At 42.0% G+C, this 15,919-nt stretch overlaps 2 protein-coding genes across 5 annotated transcripts in view; one reads left to right on the top strand and one right to left on the bottom strand.

Moving 5' to 3' along the window:
- gart (phosphoribosylglycinamide formyltransferase) overlaps positions 1-6,109 on the bottom strand; it is a 58,440-nt gene extending 52,331 nt beyond the window's left edge. For 2 of the 4 annotated variants that reach the window (XM_070893771.1, XM_070893774.1), the window contains exons 1-2: positions 5,935-6,018; positions 1,252-1,400 (exon numbers count right to left, since the gene is read on the bottom strand). In XM_070893771.1, the coding sequence (XP_070749872.1) occupies positions 1,252-1,396 (145 nt within the window). In that variant the 5' untranslated portion in view covers positions 1,397-1,400; positions 5,935-6,018. Of the gene's footprint in view, positions 1-1,251; positions 1,401-5,934 lie in introns of all 4 variants that reach the window. The other 2 variants (XM_070893772.1, XM_070893773.1) reach the window with 2 other exon arrangements.
- A 4,840-nt stretch (positions 6,110-10,949) lies between these two features.
- dnajc28 (DnaJ (Hsp40) homolog, subfamily C, member 28) lies at positions 10,950-15,426 on the top strand. The gene has a single exon (XM_070893019.1). It carries the CDS (start codon positions 11,249-11,251, stop codon positions 12,338-12,340), a length of 1,092 nt encoding a protein of 363 aa, XP_070749120.1. The 5' UTR covers positions 10,950-11,248; the 3' UTR covers positions 12,341-15,426.
- The last annotated feature ends 493 nt before the right edge of the window (positions 15,427-15,919 follow it).

The raw sequence follows: 15,919 nt of genomic DNA, 5'->3' as shown, positions 1-15,919 counted from the left end.
GGCTTTTCGGATACCAGTAAGTCCTTCATGAGCCCATAAGTCTTTGGTCAGGAGATGAGCCCGTCGCTTGTCGGCCGCTGCATCCCCCAGCCAGTCTTTCGTAATGAAGCTTTGCTGAAGCCTCGCGACAAAATCGTCCTAGTCTTCCCCAACACAGTACCGTTCCTCTGTGCTACCGGTGGCCATTCTCGTGGGTCGTGAATTCCCGTTTCTCGTTGCCAATGTAAAATCCTTACTCTACAGCATGAAACCACACGTGGCACATTCCAAGGACAAGGCCACTCTGTGACGTTAACTCTTTATTACAGGACTCCAGAAGTGATGACCCTGCGTGGGACCTCCCTTTGTATACCTGTATGGTCAGATAAGGAGTGTCTCCCACAAGTTCACCCCCTGTGGTCAAGGTGTGCATCTAAGTTGAGTGTATACAGTAATACAGTGGTATTACATTGTAGTTACAAACATGACACTTCCTATATTCAAATCTAAATCGTTGATATATACCACAAAAAGCAAGTGACCCAGTACTGAGCCCTGCGGAACCCCACTAGAAACATCCTTCCAGTCACAAAAACATCCATCATTACCCTTTGCTTCCTACCTCCAAGCCAATTTTGGATCCAACTTGTCACTTTGCCCTGGATCCCATGAGCTTTAACCTTCATGACCAGTCTACCATGCGGGACTTTATCAAAAGCCTTGCTAAAGTCTATATATACACTACATCGTACACGTTGTACGTATGTGCGGACACCAGAAATTGCTGTCAGTTTTACACAGTAATGACGCCAAGCACTGATAGTTTCAATGTCATTACAACCACAAATTCCGGGCCAATACATGTAATGCCATTATTACATAAAATACTAAAGAATAAAATCATTGTTGAGCTGTGTTCCTTAGAATTGTTCCCTTTGCTGATAACTGACCACAAGCAGTGCTATGATGAAATAATTGTGCATTATCCATCTTTGGTCTCTTGGTTATAATACAGACTCGTCCAGGACCAGCTTTTTCAATGTTAAATGTTATGAATGGGTCACACAGTCCCTTAAAGGAGCAGCACACCATCCCCAAAAATTTAGGGGGAACACTGCTAGCAGGAATTATTAAACACACACGCAGCACAGGACAACAGAATACCAAAATAACCTCCTTACATTTCCTTTTTTATGAAGAAAAAAAAATAGCATGCAGCAATTTCAAACACCTGAACTGAAACAGAATCAAGCAGCAACAAGAGCCCCTCACCTGAATTGGAGATCTTTCCACTCTCAGCTGTTCCCGCATTCCCTGGGGCTACCAGAACCTGCAGTACAAACGGGGACTGGGCCAGCTTCCAGGCCAGAGCGTGCTCGCGTCCTCCGCTCCCAATGACAAGTACTCGTTCCGCCATGGTCCTAAACATTAATACAACCATGTCTGTTACAGCAGGTTAACTAACACCTCTCGAGTTCACAAGAAATAGCTTGCAACAATCCCAGCCGCCTGCTGCACCGATCCTCTGCACAGCTTATAAAAGGGCAGCTTCCTCAGTTACTCTTACTTAAAGTGCACCCAAGAAGTTTGCTCATTGAAAAGGGCACATCAATTATCAGTACCATACACAACAGCAGAGTTCCAAGATAAATATTACAGTCTTCGTGTAACTTGGCCCTTTTAATTTAACTGTAAACAATGTCATTAACCAATAGCACCATCATCCAGGTCACACCTGATTGGATAACTTTAGTCCTATCACACATTTTTTTTTAAAAAACATAAACTTGATAAAATATGGTCAGGATTCAACACGACAGTCCATAAAAGTCAAAAGAGACATTCGGTCTCAATGTAAACAGCAAAGAAAGAACCTTCAGACAAGTTAATTAAAAACAGACTTCAATAACGTTAGATCTCAAATCTGACCTTTTAAAGCAGCCCCCGAGATAAAGCAAGGTACTGTCAATGCCAAATAAACAAAATGGAATGATGCACTAACGATTTTATGCAACTTTCAAAGTAAGCAATTTTTATCAAACAAACCTCAACAAAAAGATACTACAAATTTAGATATAGATTGGAAAAATAACCCAAAACATGGAATACAGTTGTGAAGACTTAAAAAAAAACAAGGATGAAGACTTAAAAAAAAACAAGGATGAAGACAGATGGAATCAGACATCTAGTTCATTCCAGAAGTGAAGCAGGCAGGCAGACAGACCTCATGATCGACTCATGACTTATGGATTAATTAACAGAATTAGCTCAGCCTAACATTCTATATATGGCACAAGTAAAAAGAAACTTACAAATATATAATCACAATATAAATATGGATGAGGAAGGCCACTCAGCCCATCATAATTAATTCAACCAGAAATAGCCTACACATCTAATTGTTTCAAGTTTTCCAGGGTTTTCACTCCACCCCCGAGTCTAGGAATCTATTCCATGCATTGGTCACTCTGGATGAAGAAGTTCCCAATATCAATCTTAAATGTATCTTTTACTAGTTTTAACCTTGTCTGACTCTCAGAATTTAATGTGAAGTAATATTCTGGATTTACCTTTATAAATACCATTATATAACTAGACAAGATCACCTCTCAATTTTCCCCTCTCCAGATTGAAAAGCCTAATTTTCTCCCCAGACTTTCTTCATAACTCAGACCCTTACACTAGGGATCAGTCTCGTGGCTCAAACTGTACTCCCTACAGTGCTTCAATATCGATTGTTTCATGCCAACCAGAACTGGACACTGTATTCAAGGCACAGCTCATTCCACTATCCCTCTTAGTTTAGTACCATCGGCAGATTTGACTACTTTGCATTAAAGTTCCTGAATCCAAATCACAAAAGATCATTTTAAATTAAAGGTATAACTGAACAGTTAAATGGAGGATTATTATTTCACTGAATGCTTCACAGAAATTGATCCTTTTTGATTGTATAGTTTCCAATTAAATCATTAAAATATTTGGGTGCCAGCTTTCAAGACTAGGTACACTTCAAGCATTGGCGTTGCATGTTGGTGTTGTGCCGTGGAATTCCAAGATGTTACAGCACAGAAACTGGCCATTTGAGCCCATAAAAATGTGGTGGTGTTTTTTTTCCCTACTGGAGTCACCCAGATTTAACACTGGAATGGCAAGATGAATAATCACACTAATGATTCCCCCACAAGATTACCAAACTCTGCCATATGGTTATAAGACATCAGCAAAGAAAGTAAAAGCAAACTGGACTAAGAGTCACTTTGGGCTGCAGTTACACTGTACTGGAGATATGCATTCACATTGACGGTACCTGTACTTGATTTATACTACCTGGCAGCAAATCTTACAGCACACACACGCAGATCTCTGCTCCCATCTGATTAACATTAAACATTTTCAGAGCCCAGGTAGAAGCATTCACTTTCCCATAATATTCAAAATCATCATCATCATCATCATCATAGGCAGTCCCTCAAAATCGAGGAAGGCTTGGTTCCACTCCAAAAGTGAGTTCTCAGGTGATTGTACAGTCCAATACGGGAATTACAGTCTCTGTCACAGGTGGGACAGACAGTGGTTGAAGCAAAGGGTGGGTGGGTAGTCTGGTTTGCCGCTCGCTCCTTCCACTGTCTGTGCTTGATTTCTGCATGCTCTCGGCGATGAGACTCAAGGTGCTCAACGCCTTCCCAGATGCTCTTCCTCCACTTAGGGCAGTCTTGGGCCAGGGATTCCCAGGTGCGGTGGGGATGTTGCACTTTATCAAGGAGGCTTTGAGGGTGTCCTTGAAATGTTTCCTCTGCCCATCTGGGGCTCGCTTGCCGTGTAGGAGTTCAGAGTAGAGTGCTTGCTTTGGGAGTCTCGTGTCGGGCATGCGGACGATGTGGCCCGCCCAACGGAGCTGGTTGAACGTGATCAGTGTTTCAATGCTGGGGATGTTGGCCTGAGCGAGAAATAAGCTCTGTTTGATTTCATAATAGTTATTCTATTAGTCTCTCAGCACCTCTTCAACTCTGCTGAATACCACACCTGGGTAACCCATGGTGAGGCTGCCTCTTCTAGGGAAAAAAAATAATGACACACCACTGGACTCCAGAGTTAGGTCAGGGTCAGACACTGGAGTTATAGTCATTTCTGCAAGGTCTTCGCTTCACAGCAACACACAAATTGCAGTTTAACTGTACTCTAACATTGCTGCTATACATCTCATGAATGGTTGTAGAACAGCATGGTCAGAGGCCTGGAGGATAACTGTCTACCTATTTATGTAATGCATGAACCAGCACACAAGAGTTCAAGATCCCCACTACCACAATCTCAGTGACTTCCATTAACCTGTATCCGCTGGGCCCCTCAACAGAGAACGCAGTTCCAACTTCAAACTAGGACCAGGTTTAAAAATAGAATAAGTGAATCAGAATTTGGGCCAACAGTACACCATCAATATGACACTTGCTGCATAATGGCTCCTTCATTCAATCAAGCTTCACTGTGCTAACCTTGCCTGTACAGAGTATGAGCATTAATTGCCATAGTTGTTTGCAGAATTACTAATTTTACAGTTCTTTCAATCTGCCAAGTAAAAATTATTTGAAAAAAATACATTTGCATAACATTACAAGTTCCCAAACAACAATAACTTGCATTCTTATAGAACCTTTAACATAGTAAAACATCCAGTAGTAACACAATTGGACACTAAGCCACATAAGGAGACATTAGGACAGGACCAAAAGTTTGGTCAAAGAGGTATGTTTTAAAAAACATCAAAGGAGAGATGTAGGGAGGGAATTCCAGCTCTTAGGGCCTAGACACCTGAAGGCACAGCCACCAATGGAAGGGGCGAAGGAAAGCAGGATGCACAAAAGATCAAAATTGGAGGAAGGCATAATTCTTGGTGAGTTGTATAGTTGGGGCAGGTTACTGAGATAGGGAGGGGCAAGGCCATGGAGTGCAGGGCTCGTGGATTATATGCAGTTTATAGCCACCAAATTTTGAGTATATTTAAAATGTTCACCAAAAAAGTCAAAGAAATGGTCTTTTTCAGTTCTTAATGCGTTCAAAGTTACTTTGGCTAACAAGTGCACATGTTGAGTACAGTTTTGGAGTATCTGTGTACCTGAAAGATACTTATGTTTTTTGGGTAAATTCGAGTAGAACTGATTGTTGCAACCTCACGTTGTAAGAGTGGCATCCAGATCGAATCCTAGGAAACTGGTATTTTGGAAATTGTGAAGAGAATTTTATTTGTATAAGGCGGCAAGGTGGATTGTGTAGCCTTCAGAAATACCTTAAGGGAGAATAAACTAAAGGTTCATGGCTAGAGCAGGGGTAGCCTTGTGGGAGATTTGGCTTGGTGGGCGAGGGGAAATAAGCTATCAAATTCTCTTTTCAAAACAATTTATGGACTCTGCTTCACCAATCTTTGGCAGAGAATTCTCCATTCTAACCACTCTACGCAATTAATTTTGAATCTCCCATTCAATTATTTTTAATCATCTTAAATACCCGTTACTCACGTCACTAACTAGTAGAAACATTATCACGGTATACTTTACCATAACATTGAAGACCTTTTAAAACTAAATCAGACCACCTAAATCTTCACAACTCTTGTGAAAAATATCCTAAATTATCATTAACTGCAACCCCTCATCTCCGGTAAGCACCCTAGCGAATCTGTGCTGCTGCAACTTTTCCATTCATTTTAAAACTTTCCTATTACAGGATTCCACTGGCTAGATGATTACCAACAAGGACCCTAGCATGATTATAACACTGCAGGACGGGTAAAGGCGCCATGCAAAACAGCAAACCACCCCCAAGCTCTGTGCTCAGTTTGCTGATTGCCGACCAACCTTACACAGGCTGCATCACTGCTGGCTATTCACGCTGGTCAATTCGGGGGAAGAGGAAAGAAATACATTAAAATCAGATGGTGCAAGTTTGCAACCTCACCTACAGATGTTAGAAACTCAGAAACAGACACGTGCTGCAACAGGAATCCAAGCGACTAAAAGCATGAGATTTATATACTCACACAAATGGCACTGCAGAGCGTTGCCGGAGAGGGCAGTGGATTTACTGAAATTTGTAACACACAGCGAATCATCAGCGCCTGAACCTGAAAAGTGGGAGGTTTCGCTCGACGTGGAAGCACCAACCAGAATACTATTGAGCGCCCTGGCATTTTTTTTTTGGTTGAATGAGCATTGTAATCTGAATTAACTGAAACATGCCGAATAAAAACTAACGTTTGCGTTATTGTTAATTTATGTTTTTAAAAACAGGACTTGGTTATGAGCAGAATGAATTGTGGGGCTTGTAGTTTGCACTTTGCTCTGTGTATGCCCAGAGTGCAGAGCTGAGCGCCAGCTAACTCACTGGCATGTTACAGGGACAATATGCAAAAACAGACTTGCATTTATATAGCGCCTTTCACGACCACCAGACATCTCAAAGCACTTTACAGCTAATTAAGTACTTTTTGGACTGTGGTCACTGTTGTAATATAGGAAACGCGGCAGCCAATTTGCGCACAGCAAGCTCCCACAAACAGCAATGTGATTGTGATATATTCTTACGACATCACCCCACATGATACAATCTTTATCCACTGATAATTCATTCCTATGAACAAAGTATGGATGAATATCTTCCTCTGATACATGGTTTGGCCAGCCATTTACTATATAATCATACAAGTTTGACATAACTGGGTCACATTTGGTTGCTCTACCAATCTCTTCAGCTGTGACTGGCAGCTCATCAATGTATGAAAAATAGAACACTTCTTAGCGATAATGTTCTCAGTCTCTAGTCTTTTGAGTTCTTGCTCAACTTTCTCCTCAAATGCGTATGGTACGGGACATGGCTTGCAGTAAACTGGTCTTGCGTTCTTCTGCACTCTGACACTCGCCTTGGAGTCTTGTATCGAACTGCCTATTTTGCAGAAAACCTTCAGATACTGCTTGATGATGTCATCTTTCGATGATAATTTCATTTCCACACGAAAAATCTCATTCCAATCTAGCTTTAGTGATCCCAACCAATTTCTACCTATAAAGGCAGGCTTGTCTCCTGCCACGACTGAGAGGCAAGCTCTGAAACTGATCCTTATATTTCACTGGTATGGTAATACATCCTACCACTGGAAGCCAGTGGAAAATCACTCAACTTGTCGAGATATAGCGATTCCAGTACTACGCTCACAGATGCACATGTTGATTTCCATGGGTATCCTGGTTCCTGCAACGTCTACTCGCGAATCGTTGTTAGATACCCTCGTGCTCCTAATGATGTGTATCTCCAAAACCTCCTTGTTCTACATAAGAACATAAGAATTAGGAACAGGAGTAGGCCATCTAGCCCTTCGAGCCTGCTCCGCCATTCAACAAGATCATGGCTGATCTGGCCGTGGACTCAGCTCCACTTACCCACCCGCTCCCCATAACCTTAATTCCCTTATTGGTTAAAAATCTATCTATCTGTGACTTGAATACATTCAATGAGCTAGCCTCAACTACTTCCTTGGGCAGAGAATTCCATAGATTCACAACCCTCTGGGAGAAGAAATTCCTTCTCAACTTGGTTTTAAATTGGCTCCCCTGTATTTTGAGGCTATGCCCCCTAGTTTGAGTCTCCCTGACCAGTGGAAACAACCTCTCTGCCTCTATCTTGTCTATCCCTTTCATTATTTTAAATGTTTCTATAAGATCACCCCTCATCCTTCTGAACTCCAACGAGTAAAGACCCAGTCTACTCAATCTATCATCATAAGGTAACCCCCTCATCTCCGGAATCAGCCTAATGAATCGTCTCTGTACCCCCTCCAAAGCTAGTATATCCTTCCTTAAGTAAGGTGACCAAAACTGCACGCAGTACTCCAGGTGCGGCCTCACCAATACCCTATACAGTTGCAGAAGGACCTCCCTGCTTTTGTACTCCATCCCTCTCGCAATGAAGGCCAACATTCCATTCGCCTTCCTGATTACCTGTTGCACCTGCAAACTAACTTTGTTCTGTTGCTTCTCTTCAATTCTATGTAGTGTCTGGCGATTTCTACTTCTAGCATTGAACATCGGTTTATTCTTCAGTCGACATGTCTTCGCAAGATGCCTAGTTTTCTTGCAGATGAAACACTCTGCCTTCACATATGAAGGCTGTTGTCCCAGACACTGATAGCACGACTTCAATGCGCTGTTACCTTGGCCAGTCCTGATGCCTTGAAGCCCAACTACCTTTTACTTTTAACCTTCAGGTGATTCACCTCAGTTCTCTGACAACTGGAAATGGTGCAAAGTTCTCCAGAGTATTGGTCGGCCATATCCATCGACATAGCTGTCTGACAAGCGAAATCAAAAATCAAGTTAGTGTTGTCAACAACTTCCTTCTAATTGCTTCATTTTTCATCCCACAAACAAAGCGGTCATGCAATGCCTGGTCCTGAAAGTTTCTGAAATGACAGTGAATGGATAGCTGTTTTAAAGCTACAATGTTCTCACTGATACCCTCATCAGTTAATTGATTTCATTTTCCAAAATAGTAACTTTTAGCAATTTCCAGGGGCTCAGGACTATAGTACAGAATCTCCATCAGTGGTGTATCCTTTGGCTTGACAGGAACAATCATATTTTTCAGGGTTTCATACACCTCAAGAAAATAGACCATTTTCTTTCTAAAACCACACAGTTATGATTTTCATCATTGGGGACTTGGACGATACTATTCGCGATGTAAAACATTTCTAGCCACTCCACATACACTTCGAAAGTCTCTCGGTCACTATGGAACTCACCCAAGCTCCCTATTATTCCCATAGGCAAGGCCATCTGGACTCTGGTGACGTTGACAGATCAGCCAAATGTGCTTATAATTTACTTTGGATTTTTAGCTGTTCTGCAAAACAAAGAACCTCTCAAGGTCTCTCTGTTGGTTGGCAGGAACATCCACAAAAGTGGGGCTTTCGGGCTGTGCTATAATTAAAGGGTTAAGAATGGGTTTCAGGACTTAAATGAGCTAATAGGCTTTTGCAGTGGTCAGCTTTTTAGGTGGCTGAATGGGCAGTTGAGCTAACGTTAGGAATAACATGTCGACTTTGACCAACGGATGTGAGCTGTGTGACTTGGAGATTGAACCATGGGGGCCTAGGAGGGCAGGAAAGCAGAACAATGGGGTAGAAGTGAAATGTTAACAGGATATCATCTGGCCTCAGCAAGGGTCATAGTAGCAACAACAGATTGTGGTCATATCAGTCATACGCTTCTTCGGTAATGGAGGCGGTACCTTAATGTTGCACGAGCTAGGCATAAAACATAGGCAAGTGATTATGTGACGTGGAAGGGAAGTAACCAATCAGCCACTCTGCACGTGGGCTTTAGGCTAATTAAATTGTGTCAAGGGATTGTGCATGAGGCTGAGCATGTATGATTAAGTGTATAAAAGGTTGTTTGACAATACGTATCGTTGGACAGTGACCTGGCTAGGCCCATAGCAGGTCACCTCCCCACCGGTGAGAATAAAGACTGCTTGAATCTTCGAACACGGACCTGGTGTCCAGTGTTTATTTCAAATACTCCACTACATCCACCAACAAAAATTTCAGCTAGGGAATCCAGAAATCCTATCCTCGTCACCAATGTGATATATTCTTACGGCATCAGTAAGGCGCACACACACACAAGATGGCTCTTAACAACTTAACAGAAATTGTCATCATGTGACCTTGCCACATGACCCTTTTATTATTTATATCAGTAGTTGCATTACATCAGTAGTGCATGAGGTGGAGCAGTAGTCCACTAGGGGGATCTCTAATACAGTGATAATGACCAGATAATTAGTTTTTGTTATGTTGATTGAGGGATAAACATTGGCCAGGTCACCAGGGATAACTCCCCTACTCTTAGAAATAGTGCCATGGGATCTTTTACATCCACCTGAGAGAGCAGACAGGGCCTCGGTTTAACATCTCATCTGAAAGACAACATCTCGGACAGTGCAGCGCTCCCTCAACACTGCACTGGAGTGTTAGCCTAGATTTGTGTGCTCCAGTCCCTGGAGTGGGATTCCAACCTACAAATTTCTGACTCAGAGGCGAGGGTGCTATCCACTGAGCCTCAGTAATAGGACAATGTGCTCAGTTTAGAATGGTGGAATTTCAGTTTTGAGTTTGAAATGTTTAGTGTTGATTTCTGAAATGTTTAGTGTTGATTTCTTTGGGGTGGATATGTAGAACTGAAAAGGGGAATATATAATTGAAAAGGAGAGATCTGCAAGGCTATGGGGGAAAGAGCAGGAGAGTGGGACTATTTGGATAGCTCTTTCAAAGAGCTGACACAGCCACGATGACCTCCTTCTTCTGTGTTGTATGATTCTTCTACGATTAGCATCTTGGACCAGCACAGGCTGCTTTAGGCAATGTTTCATTTTCTTTTGCTTTCTTCAGCTACTGCAAACCTCACAGTCCAGTCAAACCTCAGCTTCTGAACAGCAACACTGGTTGTTGGTTTTTACTAAAAAAGTGCAATGCACTGGGGGAGGGGGGGATTGGTGCAGTGAGCTTGGCCCCTTTCCAAATATTATTTTGATATAATTTGAATTGATTTTTGAAATGGTAACACTTTTGTATTTGTTCTTGTGTCTTTTATTATATTGCAAACATTCCCTGCCGTTTTTTAAACAAATATATTGTTTGTACTGATTCTTTCGACCTAGACAAAACGATAAACTGGCAAACAAGCGATTGACAAAGTGGTTTTCATTTTTAAACGTTTTTTTAAACTTAAATAGCACCGTTCTGGAATGTCTTAAATTCTAAAGCGAACAGTTTTACTTGGCTGAATCACATCACTGTTTCGCCCACTTGGGAGCGCTGTTCCCTGGAGTTTTTTGGGGGAAAGTTTTGAAGAATAAAACTACAGCTCCCAGGATCCACTTTGCACAACAGACAATGGCTCCTATCTGAGGGGAAGGACCTGAGGAGGTTGCTGGGTCCGCTTTTACAGTCACTGAGTTTCCGGACACATTTTCTTAATATCTGCTGAATACTTTTTGGAAGAGGGCAACAAATTCTTATTTTTTTTTAAATCTGAAAGACAAGTTGCATTAATTCCTGGTGCAAAATGCAACTCCACTCAATTCTGTTTTGTAAATCCCAGAAAGGAATTTAGTATTTTTGTAATACCAAAGGTATTAAATTCCAGGTCGCGCACAAGTAAGTGGTTCCTTCTGTGCTTGTCATTCCTGTATAAGGCGTCACTGCGGGGAGAACATGCTAACAGCAAAGAGGAGTTGGGTTGTGACTTGCAGTCGAAGTGCTAGGATGCTCTCGGGTTACAAGGCAATGAGCAAAAGCCTCCAGGACTGTTACAGCTTGCTGAATGTGCAGGAAAGCTGCAACCACGACGAAGCGAAGGAAGCCTATATCAAGTTAGTAAAGTTGTATCATCCAGATCGTGATTCAGTTGGAGCAAATGCTCGAAAATTCATTCAGGTGGAAGAAGCTTACAAGGCTGTTGTCAAACATTTAGCTGAGAAAAGAAAGGCAGGGTCTGATGGAAGATTGGATGATGATGATGATGAAGAAGAACAATTCAAGTACACGGCACCTCAACACAGACAGTATCTTACCTTTGAAGGCATTGGCAGTGGGGCGCCAAGTCAAAGAGAGAAACAGTACAGAACATTCAGAGTCAACCGTGCAAATGAGCAGGTGCTGGACTACAGAAAACAGAGATTGCTAGACCAGGATTTCGACAATATCATGATGGTGAAAGATGTCCAGCAGAGCAAGAAAATAAAAATAACCCAAGCAGTGGAACGATTGGTGGAAGATCTCATCCAAGAATCGATGGCCAAAGGTGATTTTGACAATCTAAGTGGTAAAGGGAAGCCACTGCAAAAGTTTTCGCAGTATCCATATATTGACCCCATGACTCATAATCTGAACAGGATACTCCTAGAGAATGGATATCAACCAGAATGGATTGTCCGGCAGAAAGAAATAACGCAAACCATAGAGCAACTCAGAAATGATATGGTGGGTTATAGGAAAAAGCTTGGCGAGTCACTGACTGTCCACAACCAGAAACAGTGGAATCTGAAGTGTGAGCAATTCAGAGCTGATATCAAGCAACTCAATAAAATGGTAGACAGTTTCAATTTAATTGTCCCTCTACTGAACAGGCAGATGCTGCACTTCAACCCAGATAAGGAGTTTGCTATCATATTAAAGAAAAATGATGTGTTAATGGAAGCAAGCAAGGCCAGTGCAGAGGTTGCTGGAAAATCAACTGAGGAAAGTGGCACTTCTGTACATACAAAAAAAAGCCTGTTTAATTGGATCAAACTTTTCCTGAAATAAGGATTGAGTGAGAAGTGTAAGATGGGCAATTTTTTGTGATCAGAATGTTAATTTATCTCTTTAATTATAACTGAATGTATTGTATACAGATAAGCACATTAGTTGCTGCAGAGTGACTTGGACAGGTTAGGTGAGTGGGCAAATGCATGGCAGATGCAGTATAATGTAGATAAATGTGAGGTTATCCACTTTGGTGGCAAAAACAGGAAGGCAGAATATTATCTGAATGGTGACAGATTAGGAAAAGGGGAGGTGCAACAAGACCTGGGTGTCATGTACATCAGTCATTGAAAGTTGGCATACAGGTACAGCAGGCGGTGAAGAAGGCAAATGGCATGTTGGCCTTCATAGCGAGACGTTTTGAGTATAGAAGCAGGGAGGTCTTACTGCAGTTGTACAGGTCCTTGGTGAGGCCACACCTTGAATATTGTGTACAGTTTTGGTCTCCTAATCTGAGGAAGGACATTCTTGCTATTGAGGGAGTGCAGCAAAGGTTCACCACACTGATTCCCAGGATGGCAGGACTGACATATGAAGAAAGACCGGGCTTGTAATCACTGGAATTTAGAAGAATGAGAGGGGATCTCATAGAAACATATACAATTCTGACGGGATTGGACAGGTTAGATGCAGGAAGAATGTTCCCGATTTGGGGAAGTCCAAAACCAGGGGTCAATGTCTAAGGATAAGGGGTAAGCCATTTAGGACCGAGATGAGGAGAAACTTCTTCACTCAGAGAATTGTGAACCTGTAGAATTCTCTACCACAGAAAGTTATTGAGGCCAGTTCATTAGATTATATTCAAAAGGGAGTTAGATGTGGCCCTTACGGCTAAAGGGATCAAGGGGTATGGCGAGGAAGCAGGAATGGGGTACTGAAGTTGCATGATCAGCCATGATCATATTGAATGGTGGTGCAGGCTTGAAGGGCCGAATGGCCTACTCCTGCACCTATTTTCTATGTATCTATGTAACAGGAGTAGACCATTCAGCCTCTCGAGCCTGCTCTGCCATTCAATTTGATCATGGCTTCTCTGTAGTTGTACTTGTAAAGTCCTGTCCCCTCAGTACAGATTCACACGAGGCATGTCACATGCGGAGTCAGCGGAAATGTATTAGCATGGATAGAGAATTGGCTGGCTAACGGAAAGCAGAGAGTTGGGATAAATGGGTCCTTTTCAGGTTGGAAATTGGTGGTTAGTGGTGTACCACAGGGATCGGTGCTGGGACCACAACTGTTTACAATATACATAGATGACCTGGAGGAGGGGACAGAGTGTAGTGTAACAAAATGTGCAGATGACACAAAGATTAGTTGGGAAGCGGGTTGTGTAGAGGGCTCTGAGAGGCTGCAAAGAGATTTAGATAGGTTAAGCGAATGGGCTAAGGTTTGGCAGATGGAATACAATGTAGGAAAATGTGAGGTCATCCACCTTGGGAAAAAAAACAGTAAAAGGGAATATTATTTGAATAGGGAGAAATTACAACATGCTGCGGTGCAGAGGGACCTGGGGGTCCTTGTGCACGAACCCCAAAAAGTTAGTTTGCAGGTACAGCAGGTAATCAGGAAGGCGAATGGAATGTTGGCCTTCATTGCAAGAGGGATGGAGTACAAAAACATAGAGGTCCTGCTGCAACTGTACAGGGTATTGGTGAGGCCGCACCTGGAGTACTGCATGCAGTTTTGGTCACCTTACTTAAGGAAGGATATACTAGCTTTGGAGGGGGTACAGAGACGATTCACTAGGCTGATTCCGGAGATGAGGGGCTTACCTTATGATGATAGATTGAGTAGACTGGGTCTTTACTCGTTGGAGTTCAGAAGGATGAGGGGTGATCTTATAGAAACATTTAAAATAATGAAAGGGATAGACAAGATAGAGGCAGAGAGGTTGTTTCCACTAGTCGGGGAGACTAGAACTAGGGGGCACAGCCTCAAAATACGGGGGAGCCAATTTAAAACCGAGTTGAGAAGGAATTTCTTCTCCCAGAGGGTTGTGAATCTGTGGAATTCTCTGCCCAAGGAAGCAGTTGAGGCTAGCTCATTGAATGTTTTCAAATCACAGATAGATAAATTTTTAACCAATAAGGGAATTAAGGGGTATGTGGAGCGGGCGGGTAAGTGGAGCTGAGTCCACGGCCAGATCAGCCATGATCTTTTTGAATGGCGGAGCAGGCTCGAGGGGCTAGGTGGCCTACTCCTGTTCCTAATTCTTATGTTATGTTCTTATGTTCTTATGTCGTGAAGTCAAGGTCACTCTGGACCTGCACCTTTATTTCACAGCTCTGGAATCTGCACTTGCCTGAGACCTGTCCTTATATACCTGTCTCTTGCAAGTGCACCCCTGGTGGTAAGGTATGCTGGTGGTTACAGGTCATATCTTATTACAGTCATGTATAGCATGTTAGGATACAGTTATATATAATAATGTAAGATACATGACAGTAATTCATTTAGCTGCCTTAGCTCCATATTCTTTGATACCCTTACCTAATAAAAATCTGTCAATTTCAGTCTTGCAAGCTCCAATTGTCCCAGCATCCACAGCCTTTTAGGGGAAAGAATTCCAGATTTTTACGATCCTTTGTGTGAAAAAGTGCCTCCTGATTTCCCTCCTAAATGGCCTGCCTCAAATTTCATCACTCCTCATTCTTGATTTCCCCCATCATAGAACATAGTTTCTCTCTCTATCTACCCTATAGGACAAACTGGTTATCATCTGTTTATTCCAGTTAGTGCTTTTCACAGCAGCGTTTAACTTGCCTGTAGAATTTCTCTGTCCTGTAATATACCGTAACCAAGGAAAAACAAGTACTGTAGGTTAAGTTATTAATTATTGTTGCACCTTTTTGGCTCGTGGGCAGAAGTGAAGTGTTAAAAGTTGTGGCTTTAAAAAGTCTTAATTGGATGGCATAAAATACGCTGTAAATTTCCAAAAGAAATAGTAGGAAGTCATTGTTTAGAATACACTACATAAATAGTACTGTATATAAATTCTCAAGCTCAGATTTTTTTTTGGAAATACATTTATTCAGTCTCTTTAAATAATTCCTTGTCGGGTTATTCAAATTGTCAGCTAATAAAGTTGAAGGCATCTATGATTTTCTACGGCTTGCTTTTATTTTTTTAAAGTATGAATGTTGCCTTCCTGGTGGGAAGGGGACATGTGCGCTATTGCGGTCCTCCCAACTAGTTACAAGAAAATATGTAAGTGGGGGCTCAGCTGCCAGGGATTCTTTTCCTGCTCCCTCCTCTACGTCATCTCTTAGGGGAGGTTCTTGGCTTTCGCACACCTTGTCACAGTATTTTTAAAGTCCTCGAACATTAGAATCTTATTGACTTAGATCAGCAATTTATTGGAGTGGTGGAATCAAGCTATCCATTCACTATCTTTTTATTCATTCAGTATTGCTTTAAACTGGTTACTTTTGATAATTGAGATCAGACAGAGATTGTTCTGGGCTTATTTATTTATTTAGGTTTTAAGATAGTACCTGTGGGAGAAGTTAATGTATACCTGAGATCGAGATACCATTAAGATTGGAAATTCAAAATTTGGGACCCCTACGTTAATGTAGG

This window comes from Pristiophorus japonicus, chromosome 11, assembly GCF_044704955.1.
Source record: "Pristiophorus japonicus isolate sPriJap1 chromosome 11, sPriJap1.hap1, whole genome shotgun sequence".
NCBI lineage: Eukaryota > Metazoa > Chordata > Chondrichthyes > Pristiophoridae > Pristiophorus > Pristiophorus japonicus.
Note: the sequence above shows the minus strand (reverse complement) of the source record. Positions and strands in the feature narration are given on the sequence as shown.